This window comes from Engystomops pustulosus, chromosome 1 (genome assembly GCF_040894005.1).
Source record: "Engystomops pustulosus chromosome 1, aEngPut4.maternal, whole genome shotgun sequence".
Taxonomy (NCBI): Eukaryota; Metazoa; Chordata; class Amphibia; order Anura; family Leptodactylidae; genus Engystomops; species Engystomops pustulosus.
Genome location: NC_092411.1, coordinates 155,461,203 through 155,486,404, shown reverse-complemented (window position 1 = coordinate 155,486,404; position 25,202 = coordinate 155,461,203). Strand labels below are relative to the sequence as shown.

The 25,202-nt window shown below is 40.7% G+C and overlaps 1 protein-coding gene across 1 annotated transcript in view; it reads right to left on the bottom strand.

Moving 5' to 3' along the window:
* Positions 1 to 8,497: 8,497 nt before the first annotated feature.
* The window catches only part of COMP (cartilage oligomeric matrix protein), a 57,793-nt gene continuing 41,088 nt past the window's right edge, over positions 8,498 to 25,202 (bottom strand). Inside the window, exons 14-19 of the mRNA XM_072112360.1 lie at positions 23,374 to 23,552; positions 20,488 to 20,536; positions 18,433 to 18,629; positions 16,736 to 16,908; positions 10,787 to 10,926; positions 8,498 to 9,684 (exon numbers count right to left, since the gene is read on the bottom strand). Of these exons, the coding sequence (XP_071968461.1) occupies positions 9,632 to 9,684; positions 10,787 to 10,926; positions 16,736 to 16,908; positions 18,433 to 18,629; positions 20,488 to 20,536; positions 23,374 to 23,552 (791 nt within the window). The 3' untranslated portion in view covers positions 8,498 to 9,631. The remainder of the gene's footprint in view (positions 9,685 to 10,786; positions 10,927 to 16,735; positions 16,909 to 18,432; positions 18,630 to 20,487; positions 20,537 to 23,373; positions 23,553 to 25,202) is intronic.

The window sequence follows — 25,202 nt, the reverse complement described above, 5'->3', positions numbered from 1 at the left end:
AAAGCAGATAAAGGCTGCAAAATAGAGACTGAGAGAAAAATTGCCAGAGAGAGCAAAAATAATCCCAAATTATTTTTCAAGTATATAAATGATAAGAAACTAAAAACAGAGAGTGTGGGTCCCCTTAGAAATAACATGGGGGTCATGGTGGAAGGAGATGAGGAAAGGGCCAGTCTACTGAATGTCGCCTTCTCAACTGTCTTTATCCAGGAAAATCCCCTGGTGGAAGACACAATGAGGAATAATGTAAATTCTTTTTGGAATGTCAACAGTTTAACCCAGGAAGAGGTACGGCGCTGCCTCACAAGCACTAAGATAGATAAATCACCGGGGCCAGATGGCATACACCCCCGGGTTCTGCATGAACTATGTACCGTGATAGACAGACCGTTATTTTAATATTTGAATATTCACTGAGGACTGGTTATGTACCGCAGGACTGGCGCATAGCAAATGTGGTACCAATATACAAAAAAGGATCAAATAGCAATCCTGGAAACTACAGACCCGTGAGTTTAACTGCTGTGGTGGGGAAAATATTTGAGGGGTTTGTTAGAGATGCTATCCTGGAGTATCTCACTGTGCACAACCTTATAACCCAGCGTCAGCATGGGTTTATGAGAGTTCGGTCCTGTCAGACTAATCTGATCGGTTTCTACGAGGAGGTAAGATCAAGACTGGATCTGGGGACGCTGTGGATGTTGTATATCTGGACTTTTCAAAGGCATTTGACACCGTGCCCCATAAAAGGTTGGTATATAAAATGAGACTGCTGGAAATAGGAGAAAATCTGTGTATTTGGGTAAGTAATTGGCTTATTGATAAAAAACAGAGGGTCGTCATTAATGGCACATTCTCAGATTGGGTTGAGGCTACTAGTGGAGTGCCACAGGGGTCAGTATTGGGGCCACTTCTTTTTAATATTTTTATTAATGACCTTGTAGTGGGTTTACACAGTCAAGTTTCAATATTTGCAGATGATACTAAGCTGTGTAAAGTAATAAATACTGAGGTCGATAGTTTAGCATTACAGATGGATCTGTGGAAGCTTGAGGAGTGGACAGAGAAATGGTTGATGAGATTTAATGTAGATAAATGTAAAGTTATGCACTTTGGCCATGGAAACAAAAAGTATAATTATGTTCTAAACGGTCAATTACTTGGTAAAACTGGAGCTGAAAAGGACTTGGGGGTATTGGTGGATGGTAAACTTCATTTTAGTGACCAGAGCCAGGCAGCTGCTTCCAAAGCAAATAAAATTATGGGATGTATCAAAAGAGGAATAGATTCTCATGATAAAGACATAGGGGGTCATTTACTAAGGGCCCGATTCGCGGTTTCTCGACGTGTTACCCTAAATTTCCCCGGGATTGTGGTGCACGCGATCGGATTGTGGCGCATCGGCGCCAGCATGCACGCGACGGAAATCGGGGGGCGTGGCCGAACGAAAACCCGACGTATTCGGAAAAGCCACTGCATTTAAAAACCGAAAAAGTGTCGCTTGGGAAGCGCTTACCTTCACTTGGTCCGAGCTGGTGTATTTCGGCGCGTTCAGATGTTTTTCAGCGCTGCAGCGCCACCTGGTGGACGGCGGAGGAACTACCTTCATAAATCCCGTCCGGACCCGAATCCTGTGCAGAGAACGCGCCGCTGGATCGCGAATGGGCCGGGTAAGTAAATCTGCCCCATAGTTTTGCCCTTATACAAATCGCTGGTCAGACCACACATGGAATATTGTGTACAGTTTTGGGCACCAGTGTATAAAAAGGATATAGTAGAGCTGGAACGGGTGCAGAGGAGAGCAACCAGGATTATTAGGGGAATGGGGGGATTAGAATACACTGACAGATTACAAAATTTGGGATTATTCAGTTTAGAAAAAAGACGACTGAGGGGAGACCTCATTACAATGTACAAATACCTGAACGGACAGTACAAGGATCTCTCCAAAGATCTTTTTATACCTAGGCCTGTGACCAGGACAAGGGGGCATCCTCTACGCCTAGAGGAGAGGCGATTTTACCATCAACATTGACAAAGGTTGTTTACTGTAAGAGCAGTGAGACTATGGAACTCTCTGCCGCAGGAGGTTGGGCGGACTGTTATGGGGATAAAACATTTATTTAATTCTTAAAGGTTGGACTTGATGGACTTGCGTCTTTTTCCAGCCTTATATACTATGATACTATGAAACTATTTACTGCATCATGCAGCAGGATCTTTAAGGTCCTGTCTCTGTATAGTTTGAAGCTCCCGGAAAATCATAAATAATCATCAATCATGCTTTGATTGTAAAGTCGCTCCTGTCAGTGAATAGCGCACACTAATATGTAGATCTGTTGTTACTGTTGTTGTACTGTTGTTAGTGGATACCGCACTAACATGTATATCATAAAGGTTCTGTTATAAGTGAATACCGACCACTAATACATGGATGATAAAAGTGCTGTTGCTGTTGCAATTGCTCTATTCAGCTCCCCCAGCAATAACTATATATAGAACCTCCCCAGTAATAACTATTTTAAGGGATTAGATCTGGCAGTTTTATTAAGCAGTAAAACAAAATAAACAAAACAGCAAAAATGAAGCTAAGCCTCTCCAGCACTTACTATACACCCTAAAAACTCACAGTATCAGTTCATTGCCACAGCTCCACAGGCCTGTGAAGTGGAGGCAATCTGGCAAGTCCGCACCAGGTAGTTATGCAGGACTTCCAGCTGGATGTACATTAATCCTCATTTGTGGCAAAACACCCAGCTTTCCCACATCCATCCAGCAACATATTCATTTTATACCAAAATCTACTATAGTGGCTGCTTACCCTGCCACATATCCCCCCCCCCCCTGATAAAGGCTGTAGGACTTTTTCACATTTATCAACCCCCCTCCAGGGTCAAAGTGGGACATTGCAGTATAGTTACATGCTCCTGACGAAGCATTGTGCGAACCGTGCGTCGGGGTAATTCATCTGGCCTCCCCACCTGACTGTTCCCAGTCTGCCCGCTACTATGCCTATGGGTAAGTGTGTCTTGCAAAGATACTTTCTTCTGAACCTGTAATACCGGAAGGTACCTCCGGTTTATCTTAACTACTGGTTTCACTTTGTTATAGTCACCTTACCTCTATCTGTCCAATGGTTGGACGTATTGAATTATTTTTCATGAGCACTTGTTTGACCGTAGGACAGTCAGGAAAAAGGAGGGGGTCTTAAGTACTCTATGCATGTCCCATTTTCCATCTGGGACTAATTGTTTCCCCTATGTGTATTTGATTTCTCCATGCAGGATGTATATACTTGCAATTTGGTTTATGTATAACACTAATAAAAGACATACTTTTTATAAATATCTTTTTGCAACTCTTCTTTTTGGTATTTTGAATGTTCACACTTGTATCTTTTAAACAAGCCTCATCATAAGCCTCAGGTGCAGCAGATGTCTGGTCTCCATTAGACAGGTTTCTGACTGTAGCTTGAGATTTCTCAACCAGTGACTGATACAGGTTATCTTCACATCCTCCAGATTCTGTGGTAGGAGGGCCTCTAATAAAACACGTATCGTTAGGAGGCCAAAATAAATTGTCAGGCCCTTTATAGGCCTCATCACCATTAGCAACCAGGTTTACAATATCAGCGCTAACAGCGATTTGGTTAGGGCTCAGTTCAAACTCCAGCTGTTCAGATTCTTCAGTGCTCTCTTTACTCTGAGCTAGAGGGGAACCATGGTCAATATGAAGTACATTAGCTTCACAAGAAACCATTAGGGCAGCATTGCCATCTGGGTTGTGATGAGTTACAGCAAAATTATCAGTGTTGCTATCTTTGTCACGACAACCCACAACCTCTAGGGGCACACTTGAGCTAACCCCCTCATTACAATTGGCTGCACCTTTACTTGCCTGTTCACCCTCTGCATTTACCTGAATAGGAGGTGTGATACAATCATGGGTTAAAGGCAGGTTATTCACAAAATATGACATTACTTCAGTGTCAATTTCAATACAAGTTATTGCATTGTTATCACACAGTCCATTAGATTCTACAAGTCCCAGCTGTACAGTCAGCTCAGGGAGTTTTTTCTCAGTTTTGGCCCCATTTGGGATACTCTCCCACACCTGCCAGAAATAAGGAAAGTATTTTCCCAGTATGAACTCGACCTCCAGGTCTGTACAGATTTCAAGAGCATGAGACACAAGCCAGTTTTAAACTCAATCAGTACAGTCTTACCAGTCCCGGGCTTGCTCCTCAGAAACATCAAGGTGACTCTTGAGACATCCTGAAGACAGTCCAGCTCCACTAATAGCGGGATTTTACTGACCAACAACTCAAATGTCTTATTTGGCATGTTCTCTGGCCTCCTGACTTGAGGACACATATGCACCTCCAACATGGCTCCTTCCACTGCACAGATGGGAAAGCCACATTCCCCATAGCAACCATCTCTTTGCGCTGCAGTAGAGACTTTTACAGACTTGGCCACTTGGCAGCAGGGCATCCAGCCACACAAAAGTCAATTTTAAGGCATATGCATACCTGATCCAGTTGGTTCCACTTGGCAACGGCCCACAACATGTTTTTCACTTGGTTTGCAGACACATCACAGGCTCCTCGGACAATGGAGTGGCATCCGCTTGGCTTGGAAGGCCTCCTAGCGGCATCAGGCAGTGTAGGGCATGCAGTTGGAAGCAATCCTGGTGTTGTAGAACCTCCATGTTGTCTAGAAGTCTGTATCCAGGGACCTCTGTAGTTGCTCCCAAGCAGCTTCACCTCATCCTCTGCCAGGTCACTTTGGGAATAACCTTTAAGCATTTCAAGGTCTTCCTCCGACATCATCTGCCACAAGCGCCTCTCAAATTCTTTGGGGATGTTTTCAGGGATTGCGCCGCTGGGACAGGTTTTAAGAAGGCGATTGTGTCGCAATCGCGGCAGCTTACATGCAACACAAATCGGGGGACGGGCCATCGGACGATCCGACGGATTCGGACAAACCCAGGATTTAACTTAAAAATTGTGTCCCAAGCCATGCACCTAAATGCACCGGGAGGAAGATGGTGAACTCTAGTGGACCTGAGTGGGGAAGCGACACATACAGGATATCGGATATAGCCCCATAAGAATAACTATATACAGCCTCCCAAGTAATCACTATATACAGCCCCCCAGTAATGACTGTATACAGCCCCCACTAATCACTATAAACAGCCTCCCCAGTAATCATTATATACAGCCCCCTAACAATAACTATATACAGCCCTCTAACGATAAATATATACAGAACCCAGTAATCACTAAATACAGCCTCCCCAGTAATGACTGTATACAGCCCCCTTACAATAACTATATTTAGCCATCTAACAGTAAATATATACAGCTATCAGTAATCACTATATACAGCCCCCCAGTAATCACTGTATACAGCCTCCAGGAATCACTATATACAGCCCCCTAACAATAACTATATACAGCCCCCTAACAATAACTATATAGCCCCCTAACAATAACTGTATATAGCCCCCAGTGATGACTATATACAGCCCCCCACATTAACTATATACAGCTCCCCCAGCATTAACTTTATACAGCCCCCTAGCATTATATATATATATATACAGTCCCTCCCCAGCATTATATATAAACAACCCCCCAGCATCCTCTATACACAGCCCCCCCAGCATTAACTGCATACAGCCCCCTCCAGCATTAACGATATACAGCCCACCAGCATTAACTATATACAGCCCCCTAACAACTATATAGCCCCCTAACAATAACTGTATATAGCCCCCAGTGATGACTATATACAGCCCCCCACATTAACTATATACAGCTCCCCCAGCATTAACTTTATACAGCCCCCTAGCATTATATATATACAGTCCATCCCCAGCATTATATATAAACAGCCCACCAGCATCCTCTATACACAGTCCCCCCCGGAATTAACTGCATACAGCCCCCCCCCGGAATTAACTGCATACAGCCCCCTCCAGCATTAACGATATACAGCCCACCAGCATTAACTATATACAGCCCCCTAACAATAACTATATAGCCCCCTAACAATAACTGTATATAGCCCCCAGTGATGTCTATATACAGCCCCCCACATTAACTATATACAGCTCCCCCAGCATTAACTTTATACAGCCCCCTAGCATTATATATATATACAGTCCCTCCCCAGCATTATATATAAACAGCCCCCCAGCATCCTCTATATACAGCCCCCCCCCGGCATTAACTGCATACAGCCCACCCCAGCATTTTCTTTATATAGCCCCCCAGCATTATCTATATACAGCCCTTTCTAGCATTAATGATATACAGCCCCCCAGCATTAACTGTATACAGTTCCCAGTAAAATAATAAAACTTTGCTTACCTTCTCCTCCTCCCCCATTGGGCCAATCAACTTCCTCCTCTTCCAGTAGCTCATGCATCTAGTGCAGGGGGCTATGGTAGGACGACTTACTGCACAATCCTTTGTAAATGGTTGAGCAGGGAATGTCTTTCCCTTCCTCTGGAATAAACTTAAATGTAACGGCCGATAATCTACCTGTGGTTCAGCAGAAATCTAGTGGGCGATACAGGTGGCCGTGCGACTGCCCGAATCGCCCACACTGTAAGCAATTATCTGGGGCCCTCGTAGGAGCAAAGTATTGGAGGCCCAGGGGCACACCCCATCACCCCTGTTATGATATGCCCCTGTTCCTATTGCTGCTGCACTTTGGATTTGACTTGTTCATTCTTATACTAACATATTTATGCCTTGCATGGTATGGGTTATATCAATTATACTTTAGAGTATTCATTCATACTAATCAGGCCAACATTTACTGGGCAAAAGATATTAAACAAATCCAAAACAGGAAAGCAGCACTCAGTATTGTTCAAATATTTATTCACATGTGGATAAAATGCTTACATCCACATGTGAAAAAATATTTAAACAAGACGGAGTGCTGCTTTCCTGTCTTGGATTTTGTGGTCTTGAACCGGCCCTTCGCAAGCTTGAACCCACATTGGATTTAATCCACTTTTTCATAGTGCGGCCCTTAACCTTTGGTTTATGCCATCTTGGACCTTCAATAAATGTGGCGCACAGCATTTTAGTTTCAAATTAATCTACTTTTCTGGTATAGACAGATTAATACAAGTCCCCCACTGTGGGACAGCCACCTTGTTTCCTCCCAAACCATCTTGTATACCACCACTCATTTTTAATGAATATTTGTTCAAGTTTATAGATTGTTTTGTTTAATAAAGGTGATTTTTAATTTTTTTTTTAACAAACTTATCAGTCTAGTGTGAAAACTAGTGTGAACTTTTGCAAATCTGTGAACTACGTCTTTCACAGAGCAGCATGAACTAGTTTTAAATAGAGTAGAAATAATTAGAAAGAGGAGTGGAAGGCCCTGGTGCATAACTGCACTGGAGAAAAAAGTATAAAGCTATATTCACACGACAGTGTGCCCACCATACCGTAGCATGGTGAGCTGCTCACCCCCACCCCTCTCCATAGCGATGTATGCCACACAGCGCCGTATTATGGGGAAAAGATATCTTTTCCCCAGCTACAGAACGGTACTGCTCCCGTATGGCACCGTACGCCCATTGGTGTCTATGGGGGACGTATATACGTGCCCCATACAGCCATGTGAATGTAGCCTAAGGATGAGAAATTCTTAGCTTTATTAAATAATTCCCTAAAGAATGGCGTAAGGAGCCACACTGCTATACAACACCAAATTTTCCTGTTTATGCAGCATAAACAGCTGAGTATATATTATATTATAAGTCACCAAATTGCCTTGCTCAACTTCGATCTCCATGACATTTGTACAGTAGGTGGGGCTCTAACACTGCTGACTGACCACTTAAATGGCCAATTGAAGGAGTAGAAAGAGGGCATGAATACTTTAATATTATATTATATAGAGGAGATTGGCTTGGAGAAGGAAAGCTCTATCACATTGGATCACCCTGGTGAAAATTGTCTTAGAAACATCTATGTATGCCTTGTCGTGCCTTGGAACCGTTGGAAGGGACAGCCAACAGGATATTTTGAAGCCTGACTGGAAGGACTCTCTTACTCCTCTATTTGCTGTGGAGAGGGCTCACTGGATTCCCACTAGTTCCTTACCTCTTGCTAATCTCCCCCCATGAATGCATGACACACAATCCCAACAGACCATTAAAAAAAAGTTATGGCTTCATAAAGGAAGGGAGCAAAAAATCGAAGCGCAACAAACAACTGATGATTTTTTCAAGGACGTTCAGATCACTAACGACCCTCTCCATACACCCCTTGCCACATGCAGAGGTGCTACTACATTGCTTTACGGTAGTCCCTATACATAAAATAAGAAGCAATATAAAATATGCCATAGATTAGGGTTTGATATTTGAAAGGACTTCACAGAGATGTCTTCCAGAGATGTTTCAAATGATGTATAAAGTGAAAGTAAATAGTTATATAACAAATTAATAGCAAGGAAGGTTTCAACCAAAAGTAATTTATTTTAAAATGCGATATGTATTCCTTACATAAATCCATTTCAGTACCAATAGATGAGATGACATAGATAAAAACCTTTAAAGTGTAATCCTAAAGGTACATAATGAACAATTGTAGTTACAGTTTACCAGGTTTAAAGGTCTAATAATGCAACCTTGAAAGCTCTGAAACACAGTGAATGACAAGCTTAATGTTATGCATCACAATAATGTGTTTACAATGCCTTTATTCTGTTTATCAGAATGCACAGAGAAATGCAATTAAAAATACTGAAAAGTCATGCTTAGGATCATGGACAGTGCCCTACATATTCGGGCAAGTTCTCGCCTTATTCACTTCATCAGTTTTTTTTATTTTTTTCACATTTAAGCCCTTCCATAAGTGTACTACACTTGACACTAGTCCCTTACTGGAGTCAATTCTAGAGAGCCTGTGCACCTAATTTATGAAGAGGTGCATGCTGCAAGAGGGTATCAAGACAAGAGTGAAAATCAGCAGCCTTAATATATTCCCCCACTATTGAATATATATATTCAATATTGATAGATTCCCCCACTAATAAATGTATTGAACTGAACTGGTATACTCTCACCTCACAACATCTTGGCATTCCCATGATCTGTTATCATGTACTAGACTTTCAAGTTAATGGGTCAGTGCACATGATCCAAGTGCAGTGCATTTTTCACTGATCCATTATTTTAGAAGTCAGAGATTATATTAAGCAGTTTTTATATTGTGTGAAATGGATTAAAAACAGCTGCAAAACTGATGTGAAAGGCTAGCTCAAACAAATAGTTTCACTAGTACCCATTTAATCATCAGCTCTGGAAATTGCAATATGTTTTCGACACTAGTGGTAATTTTCCAAATTACTTTTATGTCCTTATTGCCATACAGGAGTCCATAGAACAAATTAACAGCTCCTAAGCTGGTGGTTTGGGAACAATGCAGGGACATCATAAATTAGCTTTTTAGTCTTTATTTCTTCTACCGAATATGCTCGGAAATTGAACTACCGAAAGTGTGTTAAGTGGACATATGCAAACTGTATAAAAAGAATTTGAACTATGCATTCATCCTGTAAGACTGCAACATCCAATCAGGTCTCCGACTTTATATTTGACTTCTTTGATCTCTAAATGTTTCATAGTCATTTGGAATGGTATCTGAAAAGGAAAAAAGACAAGGTTTGCCAGTGTTAACCATATAATAGGAGCATAAATACATTTTGCCTCTTAATAAAGGAAATTGTGCCAAAGGCTGGAATTTGAATGGGGTGATATACACACCTCGTACCTCATCATGGTAACAATAACTTAAGCATATTCACCAATAGATGTACCATCCAACATGGAACAACCAATAACTTAGAAATTCTGGTAATTCTGCAATGGCTGATATGATAAGATATTATGTAAATCTCTTTCATAATTATAGAGTCATGTGTTCTTATTATTGTGGTTTGTCTCATAAAGGGCACTTACACTCTATTCAGGGGATCAATTTAGATCTCTGGGATGATAGGAAACAACTGGGACCTGAAGTAATCTGGAGAACAGGGAAGCAAAGGTTCCCCTGAGCCCCCGCTGGGAGTATGAGTGATCACCATTCCATTCATTTATGTGGAGGATCGCCCTACAGTAGTAAATGAATTTTCAGTCATGGATGTGTTTAGTCTGGACATGTAAAATCACATCAATTTATATTTGAAGGTGCATCTGCCAATATAAGATTCTGGGGCAGCATTTCATTAAAGTATAAGACTACATTAAATGCATGCTTTGTCATTTATAATACTTTCCAAACTCTTTTGGCTACTTTCTCTGCAAGAAACATTGGTTTAGAATGAGTGAACTGCATAGAAGATTTGTAGTATTTATCATCTTGATAGCATACATTTTGTTTCATACCCTTTAATTTTTATTAATGGGGCTTTCTAGTACCATAACAACTACTGTGACCAGTGCCTAGCTGAACAAACAGTTTAGAACTTTTCATATGTGTCAGAATGGGTAATGTCTAAGCCTCAAATGCAAAGATTAGAAAAGGCTTGTTAAATTTTGTTTTGTTAATGGACACTTATAAGGTCCATTTCCATGTATTTCTGTAGCACTGGAAAAGCTTTCAACTTTTCAAATTTGCTTGTATATAATATTATAAACAATGGCTCCTCTGAAAAGAAAGAAAAAACATATATTTTATAATATAATTGTATAATAGAATTGCATCTATTACAGAAAAGCAATAGAGAGTGAAATACCAACTCACCATTACAACGGTATCTTAGGTTAGACCAAATGATATTCTCCTGGGAGAAACAAAAGACTCCAAGACGTCCACCCCTCATTGTGGTGTCCAGTATAACCCCAGAATCTGCTACAAGTTCTGGACCTTCATAAAACTTGACCCTGGAAGACAACACCTTCATAAGTGAATTCTGATTCACAGTTAGGCTACCTATACATGACCAGGATTTGAAGACGTGTGCTAGCTGTATAGTTTCTACATCTAACACACATCCTCTTTCACTTCCATGGGCTCATGCACTCAGCCATGGATTTTTAAGCCCCTTGTATGAGACGTCTGCCGAAGACACAAAAGATGGAGCATGTGCTATTCCCGCTTGCTTTGCATTCCAGGCAGTCATTTCCAGTAGTCATTGGCATGTTAGTGGAATTCACCCACAGATGATACACAGGACTCCACAGGGCTCACGGGCTGAGCCCTCTTCATACTGACCGGGTGCTTGCTTCACAATGAAGCAAACGCCCGTCACCAACCCCCTCAATCGGAATGAGCACTGCAATTTTGGCTCCGATTGTCGCTCCCCATTGCCATGAAAGCCTCGGGTCACAAAAAGATCAGAGGCTATCATGTTTTAGGCTATCTATTACAATGTGCGATTTGCGATGGTGTGCAAAATCCCCATATACTGCCATACTGTATTTTCACTGTGTTTAACCCTGTAACGGAAAATAGTGCCCAAAAAACGCAGTCAAATTTTTTTGCCATTTTGAAAAATATAAAAAGAATTCAATAAAAAGTGATTAAAAGGTCATACAGTCCTAAAAATAGAAGCAGTGAAAACGTCATCAAACGTCACAAAAAATGACACTACCCACAGCTCTGTACACCAAAGTATGAAAAAGTTATTAACGCTAGAAGATGTCAAAATGAAGAATTTTCTTTTTTTTTTGTACAGAAGGTTTTAAAACCTATATAAATTTGGTATCCCTGTGATCGTACTGACCCAATGAATGAAGTAGAAATCCAAGCCCACAAGAAATGGCACAAATGTGTTTTTTAATAATTTTCACTGTATTCAGAATTTTTTCCCGCTTCCCAGTATACAGCATAGAATATTAAATACCGTCACTATGATGTGCAATTTGTTACCAGAAAACAAGCCCATACACAGCTCTTAACATGGAAAAATATAAAAGTTATAGATTTTTGAATGTGGGGAGTGAAAAATAAAGACGCAAAAACAAAAAAGGGCCTGGTCCTTAAGGGGTTAATGATTTTTTGATGATGCAAGCGGACAGGAGTACTCCCCTGTGTAACTTTAATGCCAGCCACTGGCAGCTCATGAGTGACACCTGTCGTTTGCTCAGGCCGTTTGAAGAGGCCACGTTATTTGTTAGTCGCCAGGACTATGGGATGAATAACGTCGTCATTCCACTGCTCCATGTCCTGGAACAGATGCTGCAAAATCTGTCTGGTCAGGGCACTGGAGTAGTGGCGACTACATCTCATGGCTACATGAGTCCAGTGGGGAACTGGAGGAGGAGAAATTAGTGGTTTTTCTACTCAGGTGACAGGAGAGGAGGAGCAGGAGCATCCGGAGGAGGTAGAAAACGAGGCAGATGACCCAGAAGCGGCGTGGCAGTATACAGTGGAGATGGAGGCTGGGAGCCCCTTTAGAGTCACTTGCGCAGATGGCCCGCAAAGGTCAGTCTCTCCACATTACAGGTGGACAAGCAGGTTTGCCTAACTTTGCTTTGCCTAACTAGTGAAATAGTCAACATCTGGCATAGGGATGACTGCCCTCTTGGACACTCGCTACTGGGCAAAAATCTGTGCCTTTTTTCTAGCTGCCAAGAGGGAGGAACATATGGCGTACTATAGAGAAATACTGTGCAGACAGTTGCCCAATACCTATGTGCACCATTGTCCATCCTCTGTCAGGTCTGACCAGGGGATTCCTGGCAGTCATTGCTCACATACTGCTGCTGTGGGAAGATGGGGGTGGGGGGTGTAGGAGCAGTAGCAGCTCCATCAGCAGCAGCTTAAGTCTGGGGTCCTTAATGAGCAGCTTCCTTCACCTGCCTAGTGGGAGGGTAGCCACCACCAGCAGCAGAAGGACATGGAGCAGACCCTGCACCATCAGGGGGTGGCCTACTTGGACAGCACTCTACCACCCCAGGTAGAGGATCCCCTGGACTACTGGGCAGCCAAACTTGATGTGTGGCTACAATTTGCAGAGTTTGCCGTAGAGAAGCTGTCCTGACCTGCCAATAGTTACCCAAAGGAGAACCTGCTTGTCCACCTGTAATGTGGAGAGACTGACCTTTGTCAAGATGAATCAGGCATGGATTGGCCAGGATTTCAACACACCAATGCCTTATGCATCAGATTAGATCAGCCATGACACCTCCCCCAAACATTGAGAAAAGAGTCTGGATTCTAACTACCTGCCTCAGCCACCCGCCTGCTGCCACACATCTGCTGCCAGTTGCTCCATCTGCCTCCCACCATATATACCAGGGACTGGAATTATCACGCACCTCCACACTCTATCATTGCGCCACTTTCTGACCTCCTGCTGCTGCTGCCGGCATCTCCACACTGTGGCCTATAATGTTGCTGCCACCACCAGAATTTGTCATTGTGCCGCTCTGTGGCCTACAATGTTGCTGCCACCTCCAGAATTTGTCATTGTGCCACTCTCTGACCTCCTGCTTCTGCTGCCACCTCCACACTCTGTCATTGTGTCACACTGTGGCCTACCATGTTGCTGCCAGCTCCAGAATTTGTCATTGTGCCACTCTCCGGCCTACTCATGCTGCTGCCAACTGACTGCTGTCTCCCTTTATGTGATTTTCATAAAGCTGTTTTCACCCTCCACCACTTTATGATGTTGCCACTATGTTTGGTTTTCCCCTTAATTTCATCTGTCAGAAGGAAAGAAAAGCTTCAGGATTGATAGCCAAAAGCAGGAGTGGATACACAACACAGAGGACATGCAAATATCCCATTTACTAGTCATCTCTGTTTTGGATCAACTCCTGTTTGTTTTTGCCTTTAGCAATACTGGTAGATTATGGACCAATTAAAAACAGACACTGACGGTTGAAAAGAAGGGCAAAATGATCAGTGGCGTCAATGCAAATTTACTGCCAACACCCTTTTACTCTTTTGGGGGGTTTCTAAATGTATCAGCATTTACCAGAACAGGTTCTGTCATAATCCATGGAATCATCTAATGTCAGTGTAAAAAGAGTGCACTCTTTGATGTTATAGTGGGATCTTGGCCCTCAGCTCAGTCCTTTTGAGCTGGCACAGACGTTACCTTGTCAGGCTGCGTTCCCGCTTCACGTATTTGGTCAACTTGGCCCTTGTAAGTGCCCATGGAATTGAAGAATGAAGCGATTCTAAGAGCGGCAGCTGTCATGTGCGTGTCATACTAAAACACAGCATTGTTTGAAGATCAAAGACCCTTTGCATATTTGAGCATGGCACAACATTCTACAACACCCTACAGGCTCTCTGCAGCCAAGAAATACCTGGTTTTTAATGTGATTCCGAATGGTTTGATTCGGGTCAAATTGAATTTTGTCAAAAAATTTGGCGAACTCGGCCCATCTCTTAATGCCATGCTATGGTATACCAGTATATGGCATTTTTGCAAGTGATCTGTTACTATCTTTACTGGCGGCATGTAAAGGCTTAACACTTGCAATATGCAGTTAACTCCTGCAGTCAACCCATGAGCCCTCTCCATACAGCCCTTGCTGCATGCAGACACACTATTACGTTGGCTTGCAACAAGGGGTTACATTTATTTTCTGAAAAAGGTTGATTAGTGAGAAAATCCTGTGTATATAACTAGGGATGTTTATATCAATAGGGTTGGGATCGAATTGTCAACTCATCAAACTCAAATTCTCTTTTTCTTGCTGATAAACTAAAAGTGGTATGTTTATGGATTCACTATTAAGTCTTTGAGTAATTTTTCAACCTCAGTACTTCGGTATCCCAACTTCACAGTCATTTATTTTGCTTCATGACCACACATATTTCAGGTTTGTTTTTTTATTGTACAGGCCTTTGAAAGCATAATATGTTTTTTTTTTATTAATTTGGGATTCATTTTGTGTTTCTCTTCAGTGGTACCTAGGGATTTATTTTTATTTACATTTATTTTTATAAATATTTTTATTATTTTTTTACATAAATTGCAATTTTTATTGCAGCTTTTGCTCCTATCACTGCCTTAGCTGCTAGGTGTGAGATTCAGCTGTGTGTTTGTGTGTAGGGGTACCAGCAAAGCAGATGTTTCATGAATCCTCTGTGCTATGCTTTTATGTGCTGATAATATACTTAGATTATCATAGTACAGGGTTTATCTACTCTTTCATTTAGCTTCTGAAGATTCTGTAATATATGGCACAAAGAAAAAGAGAGATGAGACATCAGAGTCATCAGATGGATAACAGACAAAATAACAAAATGACACACTCATCTCTGCTACCTCCCCTAATCAATATAGAGCAGGTCTCCTCTTCATGCTGCTAGACAGGAAGTTACCCTGTCTCTAAGGCCATTTTCCTCCTGCTTTCTCCCCTGCTTCTGCAGTACACGAGAAGCTGTTCAGGGGAGAGTAATCTGAGCAGACAGGAAAATCGTCTCAACCATAGTCAGGACTGAGTTTATGGTTATATCCAAGGACAACCAAAACATACAACAGCAGTACTGATAGAGACAGGTTATATCTGAAATGCTGTATTTTTGTTGAATTAGAGAACGTGTTATTGTGTCCTGAGTCTATTTAAGAATTTTGTCTTTGTGGCATTTCCCCTTCCTCATCTAATCCCTTACCTTCCTTGTTGAGCTTGATGGACATGTATCTATTTTCAACCATATAAACTATGTTACTATGATACCCACAAAGGCTCTGGCAACTTTTGTGTTTTCTATTTCTGCAATTGCATTCAAACTTTTATTTTTTTCATTATTGTGTGCAGATGATGGTTTAATAGTACCATGGACACTGGGCTGTTTGAAAAGTGTAGGCCCCCTATTTCTCAAAATTTAAAAATAGTTTGCTACAGTTTTTCTATACCTTATTCTTTTTTCAATAATCTGGCATGGTGAGGGCGTGGACTAGATTGCCTTTTTACACCAGTCTTCAAACATGAATGTACACAACACTTGACTCCAGTCCCCTAGTGGGCCAATTGTACTGAGAACATGCACCTAATTTATGATGAGGCCTATACCTTGTCATATAATATGTACACACTTCGCTTGGGAAGGGGGGGTATCAAAACCATCAAGGCAAATGCTGATCTTGATATATTCCCCCTAGTTAGTATACAAAATGTAAGCATACATACAGATCCCATAATAAGTCTTTAAGATCTGTTAGGTACTGCTCATGCCTATTATGTGAAGGGTTATGTGCCACACTGCTGGCATGGTCTTCGTAACCATGACAGAATCGTAAACAGAGGCATACTCTGTAACATACACGAACACTATAAATCATACAAGAAGTATAAAAAATATCAATATACATCAATACTATATACACATGTACATACACCAATCTATACACACACAGGCACATATATAAAAACACATCATGCAATTACAGTCTACACATACATAGCAATCTGTATACACATACATTCACATATGCACATCCTAACATATGCAAACACATACATCATACACTTACATATACATATCAATATCTGTGAAAAAAATGGTATTCAGTTTTTACATTTTAAAAGAACCATGTAACTCACATGTAACCACAATGCTAAGAATGGTAGGGACAAAAATAAAAACAAGCAACCTAATGCACTGTACGGACACCCTTAGTGTATAGTGTACATAGCATAATATCTTATTATGAAATATATCCAAATCATGACCTGTTGGTGGCACTTTATATCTATAGTGTATAAACAAAGAAAATAGAATAAATACCTGATGTATCCTACTAATGGCCTATGTTGCAGGAACCAACGGTATGATGTCTTATCTTTCCATCCTACATTTCTTGGATCCTTCCATAACAGTTTGACTTGGTTCACTGTGTCACCCGTGTGCCACAAAGAGTTCCTTAGCTGTTCCCCAGGTCCAGTTGTTGATTTGACAGCCTATTATAAATAGTACATTATTCTTCAATAGCTGAACTTCTTAATAAAAGGATCAAGCTAGTCAGTGTTTAGTTTGCTCAATAGCGGCTCAATGTCCAAGTTCACACTAAAAATAAGAGTGCCCTTATTCCTGAAAGGTCAAATTAAATGATAGTTTCTTCAATAAGCATAAGCTTATGTAAGAAAGTCTAGGATCCCGTTCTGAATAACATTTATTAAGAGGATTAAAAGGGGACATAACCAACCCTCAATAACCAACCCCCTATAGCCAAATGTCAAGTTGATCCAAAAGATGATAAACATTTTGCCATTTAAAGAATTCTTTTCTTAATCCTCTACATTCATATAAGTGGAGTTTTTGACATTTGTGGTCAACTTTACAAGATATTGAAGTGCTGTGGAAGTTTGTAGAATTATGAACAGGTCAATCAGGAACAAACAACACACACACATTTACAGGACTATTCTACCATCCATGGAAACCCATTTCAAACAAATCTCCTATAACAGTGATGGTGAACCTTTTAGATACAGAGTTCCCAAACTACAACCAAAACCCACTTTTATGTTGCAAAGTGCCAACATGACAATGTGAGCAGTAACCATTTTGATCTCTGCTGTATCACAAGTTTCAATCGTATTGGCGTCCTGCGGACACCAATAAAATAGAAAGCAGGAGAAATTTGGATTGTAGCTTCCCTCCAGTGTCCCCTGAAAAGGAAGAATCAGGGGACCCAAAGCAGGAGCTCCAATGATAATCTCTGTGCACACCTTCTCTCTCCTCCTATAGTCCTGGCAGCCAAGTAGGTGTCACTTTCAAATAGCTCTGAGCTTGGCACGTCCTGGGCTGTCTTGGGCTGCAGGAGGAAGCCATTAGTCCTATCTGGTAAATTCTGTGCTGGGTGCCCACAGAAAGGGCTCAGAGTGCCACCTCTGGCACCCGTGTCATAGGTTAGTCACCACTGTCCTATAATGTCTCATGCTCAATGTGTATGGTAGGGGGAAGTGTGTGTGGTATGGTGGGTTCAATGTGTATGGTGGGGTGGGGTAAATGTGTATAGTGGGGTGGTGGGGGGGATATGTATGGTGGGGTGGGGGAATGTGTATGGTGGGGTGGGGGGATTTTTATGGTGGGGCATGAACAAAGCGCACAAAAAAAAAAAAAAAAGACGTGCACACTTCCAGACCAGTGCAGCGGCCACGAGATTCCTGAAGACCGCGCGCCAGTTTTGATTAATCTTGCGCACTCTACACACTAGACAGGAAAACTGCACTAGTTTTGATAAACTAGACTTTATCTCTGAAATCTTTACATCACTTTTTATTAGATTGGATAGGCATAAAATAAATAATTTTATATTATTTCTACATGAAATCTAGGCAAATCTATGATAAAGCATGAATTGCTAAAATGTTCATCTGCTGCTTCATATTTTCATTTCTTGATTTATTTCTTTATTTTAGTCTCTGAACACCTCCCCTAGAGGATTTGTAAAATTGAAGTTAAATTCCTTTTTCATTTACCTTTAGCTGAATGCCAGGTTCAGCCACTGCTCTGAAAGGGTTTGCCTGCCAATATGTTTGCTCCATCTGTTTCCACATTACAGAATAGAAACTCGAGCTGTCCTGATAGCCAAATATAAATCCAGCGTAATCATCATCTGTTTCTGTGTTGACATGAAATGTTCCTTCAAAGTCCACTCCATTAAATGCTGTGTAACCTAAATAGAGATAGTAGAAATAGAAAATGTCATTACAACACCTTGGAAACATTGGAGCAGAATGTGAAGGCAGGACCTATTGGCAACGAAAGCATTTTTTAATAATATCATAGTAGATAAGGTTGGTAAAAGAAGCAAGTCCATCAAGTCCAACCTATAAGATTAACAAAATGTTTTTTTTTCTCATAACAAATGAAAATCTGTTCTCAAGAAAGGAATCTATGCCTCTATGAAATATGTTCAGAGTAATAGCCATAACAAGCTCTTTCTCTGGCTTCTCAGTAAATATGGGCACTAACTTCGCCAGTTTGGACCTGTAGGCCATATATGAACTATTTTCCAGTGGAGATTATGGTAAATCTGGCGGGCTTGGATGCTCTACATCCACCCCACTAATTGCCAGAATACTGGCAGGGAGGGAGAGATTAATGTACCTTCTTAGCTAGAAAACTGGCGTAGAAGGCATAATGAATATCCTCCAATGTGTTTATAGGCAGCTTTAGCAGTATATATCTTCAGTGCTGTGGCACCTAGAAATCCTGGTGTGTTGTTAAACAGAACTGTGTTTCTAGGTGGCATGGTCCAGAAGAGGTGTGTCCCTACCATTAAATCTATACACGTGCTATTTGCATGTGGTATCTACAATTAGGAGGCATATACGTAAATGTATGTCAGTTGTGAAAGAGTTAAGGCCTCCTGCACATGAAAGGTGTGCAAGATCAGGCCACAAACAACAGCACATCCTCTCCAATTCCCTCAGTTTGGATGGTGAACGTTGGTGGACAGCCATTTTTAAATCTCTCCAGAGATGCTCAATTGGGTTTAGCACATGTCTCTGGCTGGGCCAATCAAGAATGGTCACAGAGTTGTGAGCTGTGACTGTTTTTTTCCACACATACCACTTATTATTAACACCACTCTTAATCTCATCAGACCAGAGAATCTTATTTCTCGCTGTCTGGGAGACCTTCATGTGTTTTTTTGCAAACTGTATGCAGGCTTTTATATGTCTTGCATGGAGGGGAGGTTTTCATCGCCACACTCTGCATAAAGCCCCACCTGGTGTAGGGCTACAGTGAAAGTTGACTTTGTGGAACCTTCTCCCATCTGACTACTGCATCTCTGATGCTCAGCCTCATTGATCTTGGGGTTCTTTACCTCCATCACAAAGGATCTTCTCACATGATTGCTTTGTTTGTGTGGATGGCCAGGTTGAGTAAGAGTTGTGGTCTTCCCAAACTACTTCCATTTAAGGATTATGGAGGCCATTGTGCTCTCAGGAACCTTGGGTGCTGCAGAAATTATTTTGTAACCTTGGCAAGATCTATACTTTTGCTACAATTCTGTCTCTGAGCTCCTTGGACAGTTCTTTAGACCTCATGATTCTCATGTACTCTGACATGCACAGTGAGGTTTCATATATAGAGAGGTGTGTTCCTTTCCTTAACAAGCCCAATCAGTTTAATTAAACACAGCTTGACTCCAACGAAGGAGCAGAACCATCTCAAGTACGATCAGAAGGAAATGGACAGAATATGAGTTAAATATGAGGGTCACAGCAATGGGTCTGTATACTTATGACCATGTGATAGTTAAGTTTTTCTTGCTTAATAAATTAGCAAAAATATCCACATTTCTGTTGTTTTGTCCTGTGAAGATGTGGTGCAGAATGAACATTAACGCTAAAAAAAGAACTTACCAATTGGATACAATGAAACAAAGAGTGACAAATTTAAAGGGGTCTAGATATTTTCTGTACCCACTATACTTGCTACCTTTCATCCCACCACATGATGAGAGTAATTATGTTAAAAATATATTTTTAAATAATATAATATGTCGAAAAAACTATTCTTACCTACAGCTAGTCCTGGATCACTATTCATTGTCTGAACAATCTCCATACCCTAGAAAATAAAAAAAAATTCACAAATTAAGATACACAGTATTGGCCATATGTGGAGATATCTGTGGCATAGCATTAGAAATATAGAAAAAATTATATATATATCAATTGTATTGTATCATTTTAGTGTAGTTAGGACAAATTGTCCACTAAACAATACGCACTCTTTCAAGACCTCTGTGAATGGGAGGTTAGTAAAACTAAAATTTGGAAAAAAATTTTGGAGAAATTTATCATTTTCAAAATTCTCCACTAGTACCATTCTGGAGTAGATATTTTTTTATTAGTTTTTTATTTTCTTACATTACATATTTACATTATAACATTTTTGTGGGATAAAATAATTTAACCCCTTAACGCTCTGCGCCGTAGCTCTATGGTGCAGAGGTATAGTCCTCGGCTGAGTCCTCTTCATACAAAGGTGGGGGTTGTTGTATATTGCAGCAAACCCCCACCGCTAATAACTGTGGTCAGTGCTTGCACCGATCGCGGCTATTAACCCTTTCATTGCCGTCGGCAAAGTTGCCGGTGGCATTTAAAAGACGGCGGCGCGCAGGCGCCACCATCTTTATTATGATTGCCGCGCCCCCGAACGTCATCTGGGGCGGAGATCGGTTGCCATGGTAGTCTCGGGTCTTCGTTTGACCCGAGGCCATCTGGCTTCTGCAGATTCGTTACAATGAGCCAGTGGCTCATTGTAATAAATGAGCTGCAAAAATGCCATATATTGCAGTATATGGTAGGAACGATCTGACCATCTAGGATTAATGTACCCTAGATGGAATAAGAAATAGTGGGAAAAAAAAGAAAAAAAAAAGTTTAAAAAATAAAAAAAATTTATAAAATATTAAAAATTCAAATCACCCCCCTTTCGCTAGAACTGATATAAAACATAATAAACAGTAAAAATCACAGACACATTAGGTATCGCCGCGTCCCAAAATGCCCGATCTATCAAAATATAAAAATGGTTACGGCCGGCGGTGACCTCCGAGACGGGAAATGGCGCCCAAATGTCCGAAATGAGACTTTTACACCTTTTTACATCACATAAAAAATGGAATAAAAAATTATCAAAATGTCGCACAGACCTCAAAATAGTAGCAATGCAAACGCCAGCTCATTTTGCAAAAAATGACACCTCAAACAGCTCCGTGCGCCAAAGTATGAAAAAGTTATTAGCTTCAGAAGATGACAAAATTTTTTTTTCTTTTTTGTACACATTCGTTTAATTTTTGAAAATGTATTAAAACACAATAAAACCTATATAAATTTGTATCACCGCGATCGCACCGAACCAAAGAATAAAGTAGGCGTGTTATTTGGAGCGAAGAGTGAAAGTCGTAAAAACTGAGCCCACAAGAACGTGACGCGTTTTTTTTTCAATTTTTCCACATTTGGAATTTATTTTCAGCTTCGCAGTACATGGCATGTTAAAATAAATAACATTACGGGAAAGTAAAATTTGTTACGCACAAAATAAGCCCTCACACAGGTCTGTACACGTAAAAATGAAAAAGTTATGGATTTTTGAAGGTGGAGAGCGAGAAATGAGCGAAAAAACCCTGCTTCCTTAAGGGGTTAAACAATATTTTTGTTTTGGTTTGTGTTATGAATTTACCTTTTTTGGCATTGTATGCCATTTTATGTGTTAATGGGGCTTATGGGCAATTTTACTAATTTGAGAAACCCCCAGAAGGCCACTTAAGTGCCGTGGACAGGCTGAATGCAGCAATTAATGGGTTATAACCCGCAATCGCTGCTCATTCCAACCAAGGGTGTTACACTTGGGTGTTAGCTCTGTTTCTTGATGCCGGTTCAGCTCCGGTGACGAGCTGAATCGCATTCACCTCCATGACGTTCTTTTACTGCAACATACCGTATTTTTCGGCCTATAAGGCGCACTGGAGTATAAGGCGCACCTCTAATAAATGCCTGCTAAGACATCTAGGTTCATATATAAGGCGCACTGGAGTATAAGGCGCAGGATCAAATGCAGTACCTAAAAATGACCAGCAGGTGGCAGACCTGTGCACAGTTCAAGCCAGCTACACTTCCCGGGAAACTTGTCTTCAGCGTGTCAGAGAGCTCCGATCTCAGAGGTATGGCTGCTGGGGGTTAATGCAAGGTGATGCAGCAGGGGTTAATGGTCTCCCTCTGCCCCTTCTTCCCTCCTCAGCCCGGGTGTTATTCCTGTGGGGTTCCCTGTGGCTCCTTCTCTTTCCCCTGTTACAGGGCTGTCAGGTATGGGGAATTGGTTACTGATGATGATGATGATTGCCTCGTGTTCGGCACTATGGCAGCTCCGGTCTCTCTGTGCTAGGGGAGGGCAGGATGGGGGCACTTCAGGAGCTAGGGACCCTGTATACAGTGTGGGAAGGTGCAGGAAATGTCTGGGGATGGAGCTATTAAACGCTGGTAAATGTACAGTACATCCTGTCTGTAGTACATTTCTGTATAAGTTCATATATAAGGCGCACTGGCCTATAAGGCGCACCTTTGATTTCTGAGAAAATTAAAGGATTTTTGGTGCGCCTTATAGGCCGAAAAATACGGTACATTATAGTGGAAACAGGTTAAGAATAGTAATTGTTGGTATTGAATTGCAGTGGAAACTAAATAAATTCTTCTTGTGTTCTCAGTAGTAAATATGTCTATTTTTCTCCTGCTAAATAAGGAGGAGGGCTGGGCTCTATGACAAATCCACTGGTAAGCTTTCAACATGAGGACAAGAGAAATAAAATCGACTGTGGCATAAATGAACGTTTTTGAGAATCTCCAGTTGTATTTATGCTACCACTGTCATTTGGAAACTAGTTCTAAATTTAGCATGAATACCTCATTTAAAACAATCCAATTTGGATCAATTTGTGCATCTCCTTCTGGGTCCAAAACAACAGTTTGATAAGCTCTGAAGTCTGTAAGAGTGATTTCGGCATTGTCAGGACAGACATCCACTTTATCAACCACCATATCTCTATCAAAATCTCCTTCACATGCATCTCCAATACCATTTCCTGCAGAAGACAAAACAATTGTAATGCTTTGGTGTAATGTTTGAGGAATTTATAAAAATCATATTCAAGAAACTATTCAGATATAAACATTACATTTGTCAATGTTTGGATAAGTATGAAAAGCACATTACTGCAAGAGAATGAGTTCTTTGCTATAAATCAATAACACGCATCAGGAAAAATGACCCCAATCGTTAGGTGTGCTAGTACTCCTTAGCTAAGGATATTGATCCAGATTGCCATTCTTATTTAAAATGATTGAGCATATAATGTATATTATTTTTTAAATACAAACTAGTTTAAACTAAAAAAGATTTAAAAATCTATGGGGGTCATTTATCTTATCTCTGTTTGCTTTGGCTATTTTTTGCCTGTCATTTTTCTATCTGCTTTTTAAAGATCTCTTTTTTAAACATTTGTTGAGAATGTCACAAAAATGCCGCACAAATGTCGGAAGTCACTTCTTTCCATTTTCTACATTTTCCTCAAGTATGGTTTAGTTTAGTCTGGATTTTTTTGCGCCAAAAAATTTCACAAATTTGAGACAATTTTTAAAATGATAAATGTCATTTGCAACATTAAGCACATCTGGATTAGAAGATTAATGTGTCTTACTGACGAAAAACAAATGCCCGGCGGGCATTTCAAAATGTCCCCAAAAAGGCACAAAAATTGCAATGCGCCAAAAAATGTCTCAAAAAAAAAGAAAAAACTGGAAGAAAAATAAAGATAAATGACCCCCTATATCTTTTAGTTGCAAATTTAAGAAAAGGTTATATTCAATTATATTGACAGCTTCTACAGAATCTGGCTATTCAAGATACTTTTCAACACTATCTTAAATATCTTACAGAACTGTTCACCAGTAGATATCTTCACTATGCTGCTGCTGATGCCGACTGAGCTCATCAAAAAGGTTGGGAATAGGTGTATGTGAATGAGGCTCATTGGCCTGATGGTACAAATTCACATGTTCTGATAGCATGTCTAAGCTTTCAGATCACTTTTTATAATAAGCTGCCATTTTTGTGTACATGAGGAAATCTAACAATTTATCTTTTATTCTCAATTGCCCCTGACTTGGTGGGGGGAGATTAGCTACATCATGTTACCTTTAGACAGCACATGGAAAAAAGGAAGATTGACTTACAAGACAGAGTCAGTCACACTCGTCTGTTCTTAAAAATCACAGTTTTTTCAGTTATAGTATATATGAGAGCGGTTCAATAAGTACCCGTGTTAGAAATGAAGACCATTCTTCAAAACATTTTTTTTTCACATAGTCTCCTTTTAGAAAGATACACTTCTCCCAACGTACCTGCCATTTTCTTAACTTCTCCAAAAACTGGGATTTGTCCAACTCTCTAAAATACGCCTCTGTCTTGGTGATGACTTCCTCGTTTGAGCGAAAAATTTTTTCCTGCAAGCCATTTCTTCATGTTAGGGAGCAAGAAAAGGTTCCGGGAACCGGATACGTTAAATACGGGGGGTGCGGCAGCAATTCATAACTTAATTCATACAGTTTGGCGGCGACAACTCTGGATGAATGGCTGGTGCGTTATCGTGTTGAATGGGCACCTTCTTTTTCACCAAATGCGTCTGTGTCTCCTTCAATTTTTTGTCGAAGTGGTCTAATAAACACTGTAGTTT